Consider the following 16830-nt stretch of genomic DNA (forward strand, 5'->3'; position numbering starts at 1 on the left):
CCTGATATGTCTCCGACGTATCGATAATTTCTTATGTTCTATGCCATATTATTGATGATACCTACATGTTTTATGCACACTTTATGTCATATTCGTGCATTTTCTGGAACTAACCTATTAACAAGATGCCGAAGTGCCGATTCGTTGTTTTCTGCTGTTTTTGGTTTCAGAAATCCTAGTAACGAAGTATTCTCGGAATTGGACGAAACGAAGACCCAGGGGCCTATTTCGCCACGAACCTTCCAGAAGACCGAAGAGCATACGAAGTGGGGCCACGAGGTGGCCAAACCACATGGCGGCGCGGCCAAGGAGGGGCCCGCGCCGCCCTGTGGTGTGGGCCCCTCGTCAGCCCCCGACTCTGCCCTTCCGCCTACTTAAAGCCTCCGTCGCGAAACCCCTGATGCGAAAAACCACGATACGGAAAACCTTCCCGGAGACGCCGCCGCCGCCAATCCCATCTCGGGGGATTCGGAGATCTCCTCCGACACCCTGCCGGAGAGGGGATTCATCTCCCGGAGGACTCTACACCGCCATGGTCGCCTCCGGAGTGATGAGTGAGTAGTTCACCCCTGGACTATGGGTCCATAGCGAGTAGCTAGATGGTTGTCTTCTCCTCATTGTGCTTCATTGTTGGATCTTGTGAGCTGCCTAACATGATCAAGATCATCTATCCGTAATACTCTATGTTGTGTTTGTCGGGATCCGATGGATAGAGAATACCATGTTATGTTAATTATCAAGTTATTACATATGTGTTGTTTATGATCTTGCATGCTCTCCGTTATTAGTAGAGGCTCGGCCAAGTTTTTGCTCTTAACTCCAAGAGGGAGTATTTATGCTCGATAGTGGGTTCATGCCCGCATTGACACCAGGACGGTGACAGAAAGTTCTAAGGTTGTGTTGTGCTGTTGCCACTAGGGATAAAACATTGGCGCTATGTCCGAGGATGTAGTTGTTGATTACATTACGCACCATACTTAATGCAATTGGCTGTTGCTTTGCAACTTAATACTGGAAGGGGTTCGGACGATAACCTGAAGGTGGACTTTTTAGGCATAGATGCAGTTGGATGGCGGTCTATGTACTTTGTCGTAATGCCCAATTAAATCTCACTTGTACTTATCATGACATGTATGTGCATTGTTATGCCCTCTCTATTTGTCAATTGCCCGACTGTAATTTGTTCACCCAACATGCTTTTATCTTATGGGAGAGACACCTCTAGTGAGCTGTGGACCCCGGTCCATTCTTTAATACTTGAAATACAAATCTGCTGCAATACTTGTTTTACTTGTTTTCTCTGCAAACAATTATCTTCCACACAATACGGTTAATCCTTTGTTACAGCAAGCCGGTGAGATTGACAACCTCATCTGTTTCGTTGGGGCAAAGTACTTTGGTTGTGTTGTGCAGGTTCCACGTTGGCGCCGGAATCCCTGGTGTTGCGCCGCACTACATCCCGCCGCCATCAACCTTCAACGTGCTTCTTGGCTCCTCCTGGTTCGATAAACCTTGGTTTCTTTCGAGGGAAAACTTGCTGCTGTGCGCATCATACCTTCCTCTTGGGGTTGCCCAACGAACGTGTGAAATACACGCCATCAAGCTCTTTTTACGGCGCCGTTGCCGGGGAGATCAAGACACGCTGCAAGGGGAGTCTCCACTTCTCAATCTCTTTACTTTGTTTTTGTCTTGCTTTATTTTATTTACTACTTTGTTTGCTGCATTATATCAAAACACAAAAAAATTAGTTGCTAGTTTTACTTTATTTACTGTCTTGCACTCTATATCAAAAACACAAAAAATTAGTTTACTTGCATTTACTTTATCTAGTTTGCTTTATTTACTACTGCTAAAATGGCCAACCCTGAAAATACTAAGTTGTGTGACTTCACTAGCACAAATAATAATGATTTCTTATGCACACCTATTGCTCCACCTGCTACTACGGCGGAATTCTTTGAAATTAAACCTGCTTTACTTAATCTTGTTATGAGAGAGCAATTTTCCGGTGTTAGTTACGATGATACTTGCTGCCCATCTCAATAATTTTGTTGAACTATGTGAAATGCAAAAATATAAAGATGTAGATGGTGACATTATAAAATTAAAATTGTTTCCTTTCTCATTAAGAGGAAGAGCTAAAGATTGGTTGCTATCTCTCGCCTAAGAATAGTATTGATTCCTGGACTAAATGTAAGGATGCTTTTATTGGTAGATATTATCCCCCTGCTAAAATTATATCTTTGAGGAGTAGCATAATGAATTTTAAACAATTGGATAATGAACATGTTGCTCAAGCTTGGGAAAGAATGAAATCTCTCGGTTAAAAATTGCCCAACCCATGGATCGACTACTTGGATGATCATCCAAACCTTCTATGCGGGACTAAATTTTTCTTCGCGGAATTTATTGGATTCAGCTGCTGGAGGTACCTTTATGTCCATCACTCTTGGTGAAGCAACAAAGCTCCTTGATAATATGATGATTAATTACTCTGAATGGCACACGGAAAGAGCTCCACAAGGTAAGAAGGTAAATTCTGTTGAAGAATCCTCTTCCTTGAATGATAAGGTTGATGCTATTATGTCTATGCTTGTGAATGATAGGACTAATGTTGATCCTAATAATGTTCCATTAGCTTCATTGGTTGCCCAAGAAGAACATGTTGATGTAAACTTCATTAAAAATAATAATTTCAACAACAATGCTTATCGGAACAATTCTAGTAACAACTATAGGCCATATCCTTATAATAATGGTAACGGTTATGCTAATTCTTATGGGAATTCTTACAACAATAATAGGAATACACCCCCTGGACTTGAAGCTATGCTTAAAGAATTTATTAGTACACAAACTGCCTTTAACAAATCGGTTGAGGAAAAGCTCAATAAAATTGATATTCTTGCTTCTAGAGTTGATAGTCTTGCCTCTGATGTTGATCTTTTGAAATCGAAAGTTATGCCTAATAGGGATATTGAAAATAAAATTGTTACTACAGAAAATGCCATCCAAGTTAGAATTAATGAGAATATAAGATTAATGGCTGAAGCTGCGTGCTAGGTGGGATAGAGAAGAAAATGAAAAACTAGCTAAAGAGAAAAATGTAGCTAAAGTTTGGACTATCACCACCACTAGCAATGCTAATGATTCACATGTTGCTGCACCTCCTACTATTAATGATAAAATAATTGGTGTTGGCAATGCTTCTACTCCTAGTGCAAAGCGCGCAAAATTACTCGAAACTGCTAAAAGCTACTGAAACCTTCTGTGATAAAACTCGCTGAAATTTTTTCCAACCTTGGGGATGATAATCCCATTGCTTTAAATTGTAATGATTTAGATTTTGATGATTGTCACATCTCTGAAGTTATAAAGTTCTTGCAAAAACTTGCTAAGAGTCCCAATGCTAGCGCTGTAAACTTGGCTTTCACAAAACATATTACAAATGCTCTCATAAAAGCTAGAGAAGAGAAACTAAAACTTGAAACTTCTATTCCTAGAAAGCTAGAGGATGGTTGGGAGCCCATCATTAAAATGAGAGTCAAAGATTTTGATTGTAATGCTTTATGTGATCTTGGTGCAAGTATTTCTGTTATGCCTAAAAAAGTCTATGATATGCTTGACTTGCCACCATTGAAAAATTGTTATCTGGATGTTAATCTCGCTGATAATGCTAAAAAGAAACCTTTGGGGAAAGTTGATAATGTTCATATTATGGTTAACAATAACCTTGTCCCCGTTGATTTTGTTGTCTTGGATATTGAATGCAATGCATCTTGCCCCATTATATTGGGAAGACCTTTTCTTCGAACCGTTGGTGCTACTATTGATATGAAGGAAGGTAATATTAAATATCAATTTCCTCTCAAGAAAGGTATGGAACACTTCCCTATAAAGAGAATGAAGTTACCTTTTGATTCTATTATTAGAACAAATTATGATGTTGATGCTTCGTCTCTTGATTTTACTTGAGTTACACTTTCTGCGCCTAGCTGAAAGGCGTTAAAGAAAAGCGCTTATGGAGACAACCCATGTTTTTACTACAGTATTTTTGTTTTATATTTGTGTCTTGGAAGTTGTTTACTACTGTAGCAACCTCTCCTTATCTTAGTTTTGAGTTTTGTTGTGCCAAGTAAAGTCTTTGATAGTTAAGTAAGTACTAGATTTGGATTACTGCGCAGTTCCAGATTTCTTTGCTGTCACGAATCTGGGTCTACCTCCCTGTAGGTAGCTCAGAAAATTAAGCCAATTTACGTGCATGATCCTAAGATATGTACGCAACTTTCATTCAATTTGAGCATTTTCATTTGAGCAAGTCTGGTGGCCTAATAAAATCCATCTTTACGGACTGTTCTGTTTTGACAGATTCTGCCTTTTATTTCGCATTGCCTCTTTTGCTATGTTGGATGAATTTCTTTGATCCATTAATGTCCAGTAGCTTAATGCAATGTCCAGAAGTGTTAAGAATGATTGTGTCACCTCTGAACATGTGAATTTTATTATGCACTAACCCTCTAATGAGTTGTTTCGAGTTTGGTGTGGAGGAAGTTTTCAAGGATCAAGAGAGGAGTATGATGCAATATGATCAAGGAGAGTGAAAGATCTAAGCTTGGGGATGCCCCGGTGGTTCACCCCTGCATATTATAAGAAGACTCAAGCGTCTAAGCTTGGGGATGCCCAAGGCATCCCCTTCTTCATCGACAACATTATCGAGGTTCCTCCCTCGAAACTATATTTTTATTCCGTCACATCTTATGCACTTTGCTTGGAGCGTCGGTTTGTTTTTGTTTTTTGTTTTGTTTGAATAAAATGGATCCTAGCGTTCACTTTATGGGAGAGAGACACGCTCCGCTGTAGCATATGGACAAATATGTCCTTAGGCTCTACTCATAGTATTCATGGCGAAGTTTCTTCTTCGTTAAATTGTTATATGTTTGGAATTGGAAAATGCTACATGTAGTAACTCTAAAATGTCTTGGATAATTTGATACTTGACAATTGTTGTGCTCATGTTTAAGCTCTTGCATCATATACTTTGCACCCATTAATGAAGAAATACTTAGAGCTTGCTAATTTGGTTTGCATATTTGGTTTCTCTAGAGTCTAGATAACATCTAGTATTGAGTTTTGAACAACAAGGAAGACGGTGTAGAGTCTTATAATGTTTACAATATGTCTTTTATGTGAGTTTTGCTGCACCGTTCATCCTTGTGTTTGTTTCAAATAACCTTGCTAGCCTAAACCTTGTATCGAGAGGGAATACTTCTCATGCATCCAAAATACTTGAGCCAACCACTATGCCATTTGTGTCCACCATACCTACCTACTACATGGTATTTACTTTTATGTTGAGTCAGTTCACCTATCTCTCTCCACCTCAAGAAGCAAACACTTGTGTGAACTATGCATTGATTCCTACATATTTGCATATTGCACTTGTTATATTACTCTATGTTGACAATTATCCATGAGATATACATGTTATAAGTTGAAAGCAACCGCTGAAACTTAATCTTCCTTTGTGTTGCTTCAATGCCTTTACTTTGATTTATTGCTTTATGAGTTAACTCTTATGCAAGACTTATTAATACTTGTCTTGAAGTACTATTCATGAAAAGTCTTTGCTTTATGATTCACTTGTTTACTCATGTCATTACCATTGTTTTGATCGCTGTATCCACTACATATGTTTACAAATAGTATGATCAAGGTTATGATGGCATATCACTTCAGAAATTATCTTTGTTATCGTTTTACCTGCTCGGGACGAGCAGAACTAAGCTTAGGGATGCTTGATACGTCTCCGACGTATCGATAATTTCTTATGTTCTATGCCATATTATTGATGATACCTACATGTTTTATGCACACTTTATGTCATATTCGTGCATTTTCTGGAACTAACCTATTAACAAGATGCCGAAGTGCCGATTCTTGTTTCTACTTGTTTTTGGTTTCGAAATCCTAGTAACGAAATATTCTCGGAATTGGACGAAACGAAGACCCGGGGGCCTATTTCGCCACGAACCTTCCGGAAGACCGAAGAGCATACGAAGTGGGGCCACGAGGTGGCCAAACCACATGGCGGCGCGGCCAAGGGGGCCCGCGCCGCCCTGTGGTGTGGGCCCCTCGTCAGCCCCCGACTCTGCCCTTCCGCCTACTTAAAGCCTCCGTCGCGAAACCCACGATGCGAAAAACCACGATACGGAAAACCTTCCGGAGACGCCGCCGCCGCCAATCCCATCTCGGGGGATTACGGAGATCTCCTCCGGCACCCCGCCGGAGGGGGATTCATCTCCCGGAGGACTCTACACCGCCATGGTCGCCTCCGGAGTGATGAGTGAGTAGTTCACCCCTGGACTATGGGTCCATAGCGGTAGCTAGATGGTTGTCTTCTCCTCATTGTGCTTCATTGTTGGATCTTGTGAGCTGCCTAACATGATCAAGATCATCTATCTGTAATACTCTATGTTGTGTTTGTCGGGATCCGATGGATAGAGAATACCATGTTATGTTAATTATCAAGTTATTACATATGTGTTGTTTATGATCTTGCATGCTCTCCGTTATTAGTAGAGGCTGCGGCCAAGTTTTTGCTCTTAACTCCAAGAGGGAGTATTTATGCTCGATAGTGGGTTCATGCCTGCATTGACACCAGGACGATGACAGAAAGTTCTAAGGTTGTGTTGTGATGTTGCCACTAGGGATAAAACATTGGCGCTATGTCCGAGGATGTAGTTGTTGATTACATTACGCACCATACTTAATGCAATTGTACTGTTGCTTTGCAACTTAATGCTTGGAAGGGGTTCGGACGATAACTCGAAGGTGGACTTTTTAGGCATAGATGCAGTTGGATGGCGGTCTATGTACTTTGTCGTAATGCCCAATTAAATCTCACTGTACTTATCATGACATGTATGTGCATTGTTATGCCCTCTCTATTTGTCAATTGCCCGACTGTAATTTGTTCACCCAACATGCTTTCATCTTATGGGAGAGACACCTCTAGTGAACTGTGGACCCCGGTCCATTCTTTAATACTTGAAATACAAATCTGCTGCAATACTTGTTTTACTTGTTTTCTCTGCAAACAATCATCTTCCACACAATACGGTTAATCCTTTGTTACAGCAAGCCGGTGAGATTGACAACCTCACTTGTTTCGTTGGGGCAAAGTACTTTGGTTGTGTTGTGCAGGTTCCACGTTGGCGCCGGAATCCCTGGTGTTGCGCCGCACTACATCCCGCCGCCATCAACCTTCAACGTGCTTCTTGGCTCCTCCTGGTTCGATAAACCTTGGTTTCTTTCTGAGGGAAAACTTGCTGCTGTGCGCATCATACCTTCCTCTTGGGGTTGCCCAACGAACGTGTGAAATACACGCCATCATACCCCTAGTTCAAATCTGGTCAGTTTCCAACGGATTCGGCGGGACACCGGAGGAAGCCACATGGATTTCCAGATAGCTAGCACGCACATATGGCATGCCATATGTGGTGCGAAGGTGGTGTCCTACCACTACGCGGAGGTCTCGCGCAATACTAAAATGCGTCCCATGTAGCTGTTTCACAAAAAACCCGTTTTTGCACCTCGAAAATGAAAAAAACCATCGCCCATGGGTCGGATTGGAAATCCGCTCTCGGGGCATTTCTTCCCATCCAAGGGACCACACACGTGCCAAATATGGCCTTGGTCCGACAAACTATGCGGTGTCATAGGCCGTTTCCAACTCATTTTGCCCTAAAAGCCATTGAACTCCGGACGTGATAGCTCTGTTTGTTAAGGGTTTTCCAAAATAATTGTCGTATCCCAATTCCAACTTTTGGAGTGGTTACTAGGACACATAAAATGACGTCATGCGGCTCCGCGGGATTTTCTGACTTCGTTTAAGTTACCATCTGGCCAAAACGAGCCCCCACGGAGATACGGTATGGCCGTACCGGGCGCGCTGGTGCACCCGTTCACCATTGCGCTAAACGGAAAAAATTTAGCACATAAAGTGATGTCTCGTAGAGCTAAAAACATTTTTCCGAAATTTATTGAGCGACGGAAAGTGTAGCCCTAGTTCAAATCCGGTCACTTTCCAGCGGATTCGGCGGGACACCGCAGGAAGCCGCATGGATTCCCAGATAGCTAGCATGCACATATGACATGTGATATGTGGTGCGAAGGCAGTGTCCTACCACTACGCGGGGGTCTCACACAATACTAAAATGCGCCCCATGTAGCTGCTTCACAAAAAAAAAAACCCCGTTTTGGCACCCCGAAAATGAAAAAACCATCGCCCATGGGTCGGATTGGAAATCCGCTCCCGGGGCCTTGCTTCCCATCCCAGGGACCACACACGTGCAAAATATGGCCTCCTTCCAATAAACTATGCGGTGTCACGGGACGTTTCCTACTTATTTCCCCTAAAAGCCATAGAACTCCGGACTTGATAGCCCTGTTCGTGAAGGGTTTTCCAAAATAATTCTCGTATTCCAATTTCGTCTTTTGGAGTGGTTATTAGGACACATAAAATAACGCCATGCGGCTCCGCGGGATTTTCTAACTTTGTTTAAATTGCCATCTGGCCAAAACGTGAACCCGAGGACATATAAGAAAGTGTTTGAATTGTTAATATGTTAACATGGTACTATACATGATTCAAATATGCATGATTTTGGCATAAACGGATAGAGGATGTTTTTATGAACATTTTGATACCTTTTTTTGAAAGGAATACGGTGGGGGAAACCCCTACAGTGATTTTATTTTTAAATAATAAGAACCCAAATTCGCGTGTCTGGAAACTTGAACCTGGGTGGCTGGGTTGTACATCCACTTCCCTAACCAAGTGAGCTAGACTCACTTCTTAAAATTTTGATACCTTATACGCATATTTCTGACATCATATGAATTAGTTATGATTTTTGCAAAATTAGACAAATTTGAAAAATAGTCTACGCCGAGGGTGGCCGTCGGCGTAGCCCTGTCTACGCCTAGGGCCAAAGATATGCCGAGGGCTGCCCTCGGCGTAGACCTCGCTACGCCGAGGGGAATGGGGAGGCTGGCCAGGCCAGGCCATACGCCGAGGGCCCCGACTTTTGGCCGTCGGCGTATAAAAGGCCCTCGACGTATCGCGCTATTCCTTTAGTGTTGGGACGAAGTTCTTATGGCGACCCTTTTCCCGAAAATTCAAGTTATAAGATACAAAAGGAAAATAGGAACATCGAGTGGAATGAAAGAAACTAGTGTAGACTAATAAACAAATTTATACAAATAGTTGCAGTGGAGCAGTATGCCGGAGAAAGATGCTTAGATCTAGATTCAATCCACCGGAGGATTTTAAGAGCAATGCCCCTTGCTTGAGAAAAAAAAAAGGATTTGAGGTACCTCAAGAAAATGATGCGCATAATTTTATTTTGTCCATGGATTGTTCTGTCAAGAGAAACACCTCAATCATAAAAAAATATAGTTAATTGAACTCAACTAATTAACCATGATTTTCAGTAAATTTGCATCCATAGATAATAGATGTTTCAAGGGGCCACATTTTCTAATTTTTTGCCCAGGGCCCCCAAAACCTCAGGACCGGGCTTGCGTAGAGCATAAGGGAACACACTGGCTGCGATTACACCAGCTTTTCCATCAGAACTCCAAACAAAGTTAAGCCTGCTTGCGTGACAAAGATGATAATAAACGTTCTTATTGCATGAACAATGCTAATTTTAAGGCAACATAAAGAATTACCATAAGTTAAGCTTAAATTGTGTAACAAATCATAAGTATTGTCGTTGCATGGACCTTTAACCCGTGCAGATCATATCAATTTACGCCTATAGACTGATCTCGCTCTCGTCCTTGTCAACCATAAGGGAATGTGACTCTGTATCGATCACCTTCCTGCCGTCCTCTCCCGCCGTACTGAAGTGCTCGCATGGGCTGACATCAAACCTCAGGCTGGCCTTCTCACCGGCCTTGAGATGCTGGCTTCGGAACCCAACCAGCTGACTCACCGGACGCCCACCCGTGACGTTGGGCCACCGAAGGAACATTAGCACTGAGTGCTTTCCATCTAGGGGGCCGTGGTTCTGCACCTCGACCATTGCTGGGAACTTGAGCTGTTCGCACCCGTCAACGCCAAGCTCCTCGACATCGTAGCTTGCGCCGCCTTTTGCAGTTGGCTTCACCGTCAGCCCGGAGAGTAGATTCGTGATTGGTGTTTGTTTGCTGGTTCCTGAGACTACTAGTCGGCGAGAGAAATGGGAGTAGCTAAGGCCATAACCGAACTTGTAGACGGTCTTGCCCTTGTAGAAGCGGTAGCTCCGGCCGGGGTAGCCGGTCGCCGGGTCGGCGCGCATCCGCATGTCCGTCATGGGCACCTTGGTGAACTCCTCAGGGTACCAGGTCACCGGCAGCCTGCCGCTGGGGTTGTGGTCTCCGAAGAGGATGTTGGCGATAGCAAGCCCGCCGGCCTGACCAGGGTAGCCGGCCCAAAGGATTGCACCGATCTTCGGGTTTGATTTGGCGAATGTTACGTCAACCGGGCCGCCGGACAGGATCACCAGTATCACTGGCCGCTTCGCAGCTATGGCGATGGCGGTTATGAGGCTCTGCTGCTTTCCGGGGAGGAGAAGGCTTGTCCTGTCGAGCCCTTCCTGCTCCTGCTTCTGGCTCAGCCCCATGAACAGGATCACGTAGTCCGACGAGCCCGCTATCCTGACCGCCTGGTCTGTCGCCGCAAAGTCGCACGCCGCCGAGTTGCACCCGGCGTGGAATCTGATGTCCTTCACGTACCGCTGCAATCCCTGGCGAGGCGTCGTGGTTTCGCACGGAGGGCCGAAGTAGTTGCCGTTGAGCGCAGCAGGATCGTCGGCGTTGGGACCAATGACGGCGACGGATTCGACCGCCAACCGGTCAAGGGGGAGGATGCTCGCGTCGTTCTTGAGCAGGACGATGCCATTCTGCGCCGCCTCGAGGGCGAGGTCCTTGTGTGCACGAGAGCACACGTCCTTGGCGCCAAGGCTCCCGTACAATGCGTTATTCCTGGGGTCACCGTCGAAGTGTCCGAGCCGCATCCTGACAGCGAAGAGGTTCTTGAGGGCCTTATCCACGTCCTGCTCCGTCATCTTTCCCCGCTGGAGCGCGGCCATGCCGTGCACCTGCGTGTAGTTCCCGCAGTTCAAGTCTAGCCCTGAAATCAAGTTGCAACTTTCGTTATCTTTTTATCCAAACAAATTGGCATTGTGTAGTTCTAAACAGTACGTGTTTACTGCATCTCAGTAAGTATTAAATCGTATAAGTGTTAAATTATATAAGAAGATTGCTTAGCTTTTTCTAAAAGATTGGTCTTTTGAAATAGTTGGTTAGCGCATGAAACTTGACATGGTATCAGAGCCAAGGTCTTGAGATCAAGTCCTAGTTTTCACAATTTATTCTATAAATTTATTTTATAAGTAGATTGCCTAACTCTTTTCAACAGATCGGTGTTTTGAAATAGTTGGTTAGTGCATGAACTTTGACAATAAGTATAAGTCTTAACAGAAATTCTTGGGGCACTAAAAATACAAGTACTTCCATTAAAAAAAGGCTTATAGATTTTAATCAAAAATCAACATTTTGTAAGTTTAAAGAGTTTTATAGAAGAAAAAATGTAAATGCAACATTGAACAAATACTCGATATAAATATATACTATGTTGGGTTCTTTTATATTGATTTGGTATTGTAGATGTTCATAATTTCATCTAAAAAATTGGTCGAATTAATAAGATGTTGACTTTTGACTAAATATAATAGGCCTTCTATTTGCTTGTTTTTGGAACAGAGTGCGAGTATTTCTTGGTAAGGGCATGTACAATCGTCCACCTCAGCCGTCTGTATCAAGTGCCACGTTTGATTTTGTTTGGCACGTAGGCATCGAGACCGGTCAGGTACTACAACACACAGATCACGCATTGAGGGGCTATGACCACGGCCATGTGCACCTCAGTGTTGTGTCACCGCCAGCTACGACAAGGCCAGCACAGACCAGCACCTTCTACTGCAGGACAGAGTCGCGTTGGTAATGTATGGATGGCAGCAGTGGCAGTGAAAAGATGAATCATACCAATGTGCCATGTTTTATATCGTTTTTAGATTGCAAATTTGTTTGGTGCAATTTCTTGTTCATGCAATCGACGGTTTCTTGTTCAGACACCTAAACAGAGAGCCTTACTGTACAAATTGTCTACATTAGAGTCTGCATCTAACGTGGAGATATGCATGGTACATACGGTAGTTGTCTAGACCATTGTACATGCTCTAATGCATTTTGCAGTAAGTAATGTGTTGCTTGAAATGCGATATCCATGTTATCAAGGGAACTCTTAGTTAGTTTATCCTGTTCATTTAGTTAGTTTATCCTGTTCAAGGGAATTTAATTGGGCTTCCATGTGTTGCAGTAAGTAAGGGTTTTAGATAGTTTATGAAGTCAATCAATGACAGGTTTTCTCGTGCTATCACTAATTACAATCCTAGTCTCAAAAAATGAACAGGTGGTGAAGGATACGTACCAGCCTTGAGCGCAGCAGCGACAGTATCCTCTGGCGTGGGGCTATAACGTTGGGCATCACGCATTAGTGCAACCGCATCACAGTCAGAAGAGACGTACCTGCATAAGTGAAGGCACAACTCAATGATAAACCAACTTGAAGCTCAATTAAATTCTATGTAGCACTCCACTATCTACATGACTATATCCTTCCTACCCATTTAATCCCCATTCTCCCTTGAAGGTTTTAGTGATGAGGTCAGAGTTGGCGCAGGCAGGGACGCCGTTGATGGTGGTGTAAGCGCACATGACGCACGTCGCCTTCCCTTCCACCACACAGCTCTTGAACGGAGGGTTGAACGTATCCTCCATGTCCTGGGGTGTTACCTGACCAAATGCCGATCGAAAGTCAGGCACGATCGATTAGATCATGGCTCCTTCTTTTTCTTTCTACAAGGACTGTTTCAGTAGACTCACCTTTGCATTGAAGTTGTACCGTACAACGCCATTCCAGTTCTCTAGATCGTATGCCGATGCATGCTTGCAGCACGCTGAAGTCTGCAGAGTCGTCGCCGAGGTGCCCTGCAAGCCTTTGACGAAAGCCACCGCATACTTACTGGCCGTGGTGGGGTCCTCGCCGGGGGTCTCTTGGCCACGGCCCCACCGGGGATCGCGATAGATGTTCACGTTGGGAGACCAGATGGTGAGTCCCTCTGCCTGGCCGAGGTTGTACAACGCCCTGGCCTCTGTTCCGATCGCCTACATGATAAACAAGCAAGCATCAGTAATAATCACCATATGATAAGACAATTTGGGCATTCGACAGCAATATTGTTGCACATGACAGACAATTTGGACTCTAGATAGTGAGGTAAACACAGGTCTACCAGCTGATGGGTCCAAATACGAGAGGGCATTCAGTGCCCTGCTAAGTTGATCAGTTTTGCAGTACAAAAGTACCTACCAATTAAACGGGGTTGTATAGTTTCTTTCAATTTTCAAATATAGGCCCACTGCACACAGTGACGACTGAACAAGACGGGCACGTGTGGCGTGAATGCACCATCTGTATGATCATTTGGTAACTAGGACAATGATTATGTAGCAAATGCATGGTTAGTACATCTTCTTTCAGTCCCATTTTTAGTATAGAGGTAATAATACTACCACACGCACTGCCATTTCTGAAGCACAACACCATTACCATTGTAAAGACTTTCAAAATTTTAAATATCTTCACAATAAAATGCAAGGAATTTCATCCAGAATTTATAAGTTAGGCGCTGACGACATCTACAGTTAAACATCATAAACAATAAGACATTTGATAGATCTGTACTGAGATTTGGTAGTTGCATTATTGTCAATAAATATTGGAGCAGGCCCAAGGCAAGTCACGTTACCAGCATGGACACACAGTCTGTTCAAGATACGGAAGGTATAGCATAGCCACAGGCTCCGGCAGACGAATGAACGTAGTGTTGTTGGTTATGCACAAAAGGCTAGCTGGACATATAGACCTACATGTTCGCTCATTGATTTTCCTACCGACCGATAGGTAGTGATCTGATGTATGAGGACCCGCTATGCGCCATTCTTGGTTTCTTAACCAATCAAGTTATTGCACAATTTGCTAAGGAGCCTTTTCATATAGTGCAGTTCGTGCATGTAACCTGGAGAAATGACTTTGTCCTCTGCGAAATCACTATGTTTCGTTGTAGACTAATACGTCTCAGATTTCCAAAAATAATGAAACTTAATCATACTCGCCAGAATGAATCATGAAGAAGAAAACAGTATGAATCCAACGGCAACCATATGCACGGGACAATCGACTCTCTCATGTAATTTGAGCTGTTATGCATCGATGATTTTAGTTTGATTTGATCCTTACATAGACTTTTATCCATATTGCATCGTTATTATATGATTGATGCACTAGCCAACTGTCTCAAAAGTCTGAACTGATGATAGAAAGAGGCCACGGATTATATTTATAATCAACACTTCGCCTCACATCTAGGCTATTTTAGTTCTTAGCATGGATTCGGTTCAGGGGAATATTTTTTTATTTTCTTTTAATACTATATGAGCAGAGTCTATCACTTGAGGCCGCTTGGCTATGATACCATATAACATTGATAAACTAGCCAACTATCCCAAAAGTCCGAACTAATGGAAAGGGACTAAGCATTATATTTATATTTAACGTTCATGTATAATTTTGTTTATTTTAAACTTTCTTCAATAGTTACTACACCCTCCGATCCTAAATACTTATCCAAATTTAGGAAAAATGTAGACCAAAATATGCCTAGATTCATTGAACATGTGACAATTATTTAAAACCATATGAATACTACGTTTTTGTTGTTGTAGGACTCACTAAGGTATGCACTAAATTATGGTAAATATTAGCCTTTCCAAGATTATGCCTTATCTAGCTAGTTTCACAAGAATTTTACAACTATTTTTGGAGTGGCTAACTTCGATGAGCTCAAGTGATGTCATCCCTATAATTTTGTACTATGTGAATTATTGTTCCACAGTTGCAACCTTTCCTGAAACTACAAAATCATAATTGCAACATCACTTGAAATTAAACAATCTCAGTTCCATTCTCACTTGCAACAAAATATATCATATCTGAGTTGCAACTCATGGAGGCACAAATCAGAATTTATATCCGATGATTCTTAAGTTGAATGAGCTCTAAGTCTCTATTCTTTAAAAAAAATGATCTTTAACTTAATTGGTTTACGCTGCCTTTCCATAGCACTACACAAATTACCAAATATTATATTCTACATAGATATATACTTCATTTTCACAGTGCGAAAGGTGTAGAAAATGAAGGAAGAAAATTTTACCTCTAGTTTGGCCCTACAAATATTCACTTTATAAACTTATCATAATATTGTTGAAAATGTATTCCGTTAACCACGTACATTATGCACCGAACTCAACGAAACATCAAGGAGCCAGCATACGGACCGTATATGCACGTGCAATTTCAAGTTAGTTAAGCGTACAGGACCGTATATATGCATGGACAGTTTCAAAGTAGCTAAGCGTACGTGCATGCTACCCGCCAACGGCGCCCGTACGTACGAAAATATTACATTACGTGAATAAATACGTTGCATATATACCTGCCCGATACGGTACCATAGGTCGTCGTCGAAGGAGGCGGCGGTGAGCAGCACCTGCGGGAAGCTGGTGATGCGGCTGACGACGCCGTCGAAGTGCATGCCGTGGCCCCAGAAAGAGACGCCGTGCAGCCCCTCCGACCACCACTTGTACGGCGGCACGCCTAGCCGCGGCACCCCCGCCGCCTCGTCGCCCAGCTGCGACACCTTCTCCGCCAGCGTTAGCCGCGCCACCAGGTCCGCCGCGCGCCGCTCCAGTGGCAGCCGCGAGTCGCAGAACGCGTACGCCTTCGTTGTCGCCCCCGGGCCGCATGAGAACGGCGGGTTGCCAGCGACCGCCGTTCGCAGCAAGGAAGGTATAGTCAGCAGCATTATGAGTAGAGGCTGTAGAGCCATGCCAATGCCAACGTTGTGCGAGGAGAAGGCGCCCATGGCGAGTTTTAGAAGGACGATGTACAAACGTACATGAGGGAAGGGACGTGAGCATCCATGGGGTTAAGGGCGGTTCCTTAAATAGACGTTCCTGGCTAATGATGTTGCGCCACGTCCCTTTTGATGGCCTGCTATGTTGATGATAGTTGGGAAGTAGTTTCTTTTGATGCATTTCTAAGGATCAACGCCCTAGAGTTGAAGTTGTCACCATTTCCCACCCTGCTTAGTTTCTTTACACAGCTCCTTTTTATTTGACACGGGTTGAAAAATTGGCTTCAACTTCTGTTCAAAAAATATTACTTTTAAAACCAACCTCCAACTCCAAATGTGAATCCAACAATGCCAGACTTTGTGAAAACCGTTTCGTTTCGATGCAACGGCGGTGGTGCAGGTTTCTTTCGATGCGATGAGGCGCCGTTGCCACATTCTTTTCACGCAAGCAGAGACGACGGTAGCATGTGAAGAGGGGCCACGCACACGTCGACAGTGTTATCCGGCCTTGGCTGCAGGTAGCCTCTCATGTCCTGAAATCCACTATAACCACCAGAGGATAAGAGTGCAGACAAGAGGAGACGCCAGAGGTTTCAATCAGTAGCATAGGATCTTTCCCGAGTGGACGATAGACTTTTAGGATTATATCCCTTTTCGATCATGCCTACGTCTTTTGAGGGAAATGATTCAGAGCACAGGCATAAAGGTCACCAGGAGTAAGGTTGCAGCATTCAGAGACCAG

At 43.4% G+C, this 16830-nt stretch overlaps 1 protein-coding gene across 1 annotated transcript; it reads right to left on the bottom strand.

Moving 5' to 3' along the window:
• Positions 1-9666: 9666 nt before the first annotated feature.
• On the bottom strand, positions 9667-16193 carry LOC124703463 (probable beta-D-xylosidase 7). Its single transcript, XM_047235676.1, has 5 exons — positions 15669-16193; positions 12994-13275; positions 12734-12903; positions 12539-12636; positions 9667-11179 (listed from the first exon to the last, which is right to left on the bottom strand). Exons 1-5 carry the CDS (start codon positions 16095-16097, stop codon positions 9822-9824), a joined length of 2337 nt encoding a protein of 778 aa, XP_047091632.1. The 5' UTR covers positions 16098-16193; the 3' UTR covers positions 9667-9821.
• Between the last annotated feature and the right edge of the window lie 637 nt (positions 16194-16830).

This window comes from Lolium rigidum, chromosome 3 (assembly GCF_022539505.1).
Source record: "Lolium rigidum isolate FL_2022 chromosome 3, APGP_CSIRO_Lrig_0.1, whole genome shotgun sequence".
In the NCBI taxonomy this organism is placed as follows: domain Eukaryota; kingdom Viridiplantae; phylum Streptophyta; class Magnoliopsida; order Poales; family Poaceae; genus Lolium; species Lolium rigidum.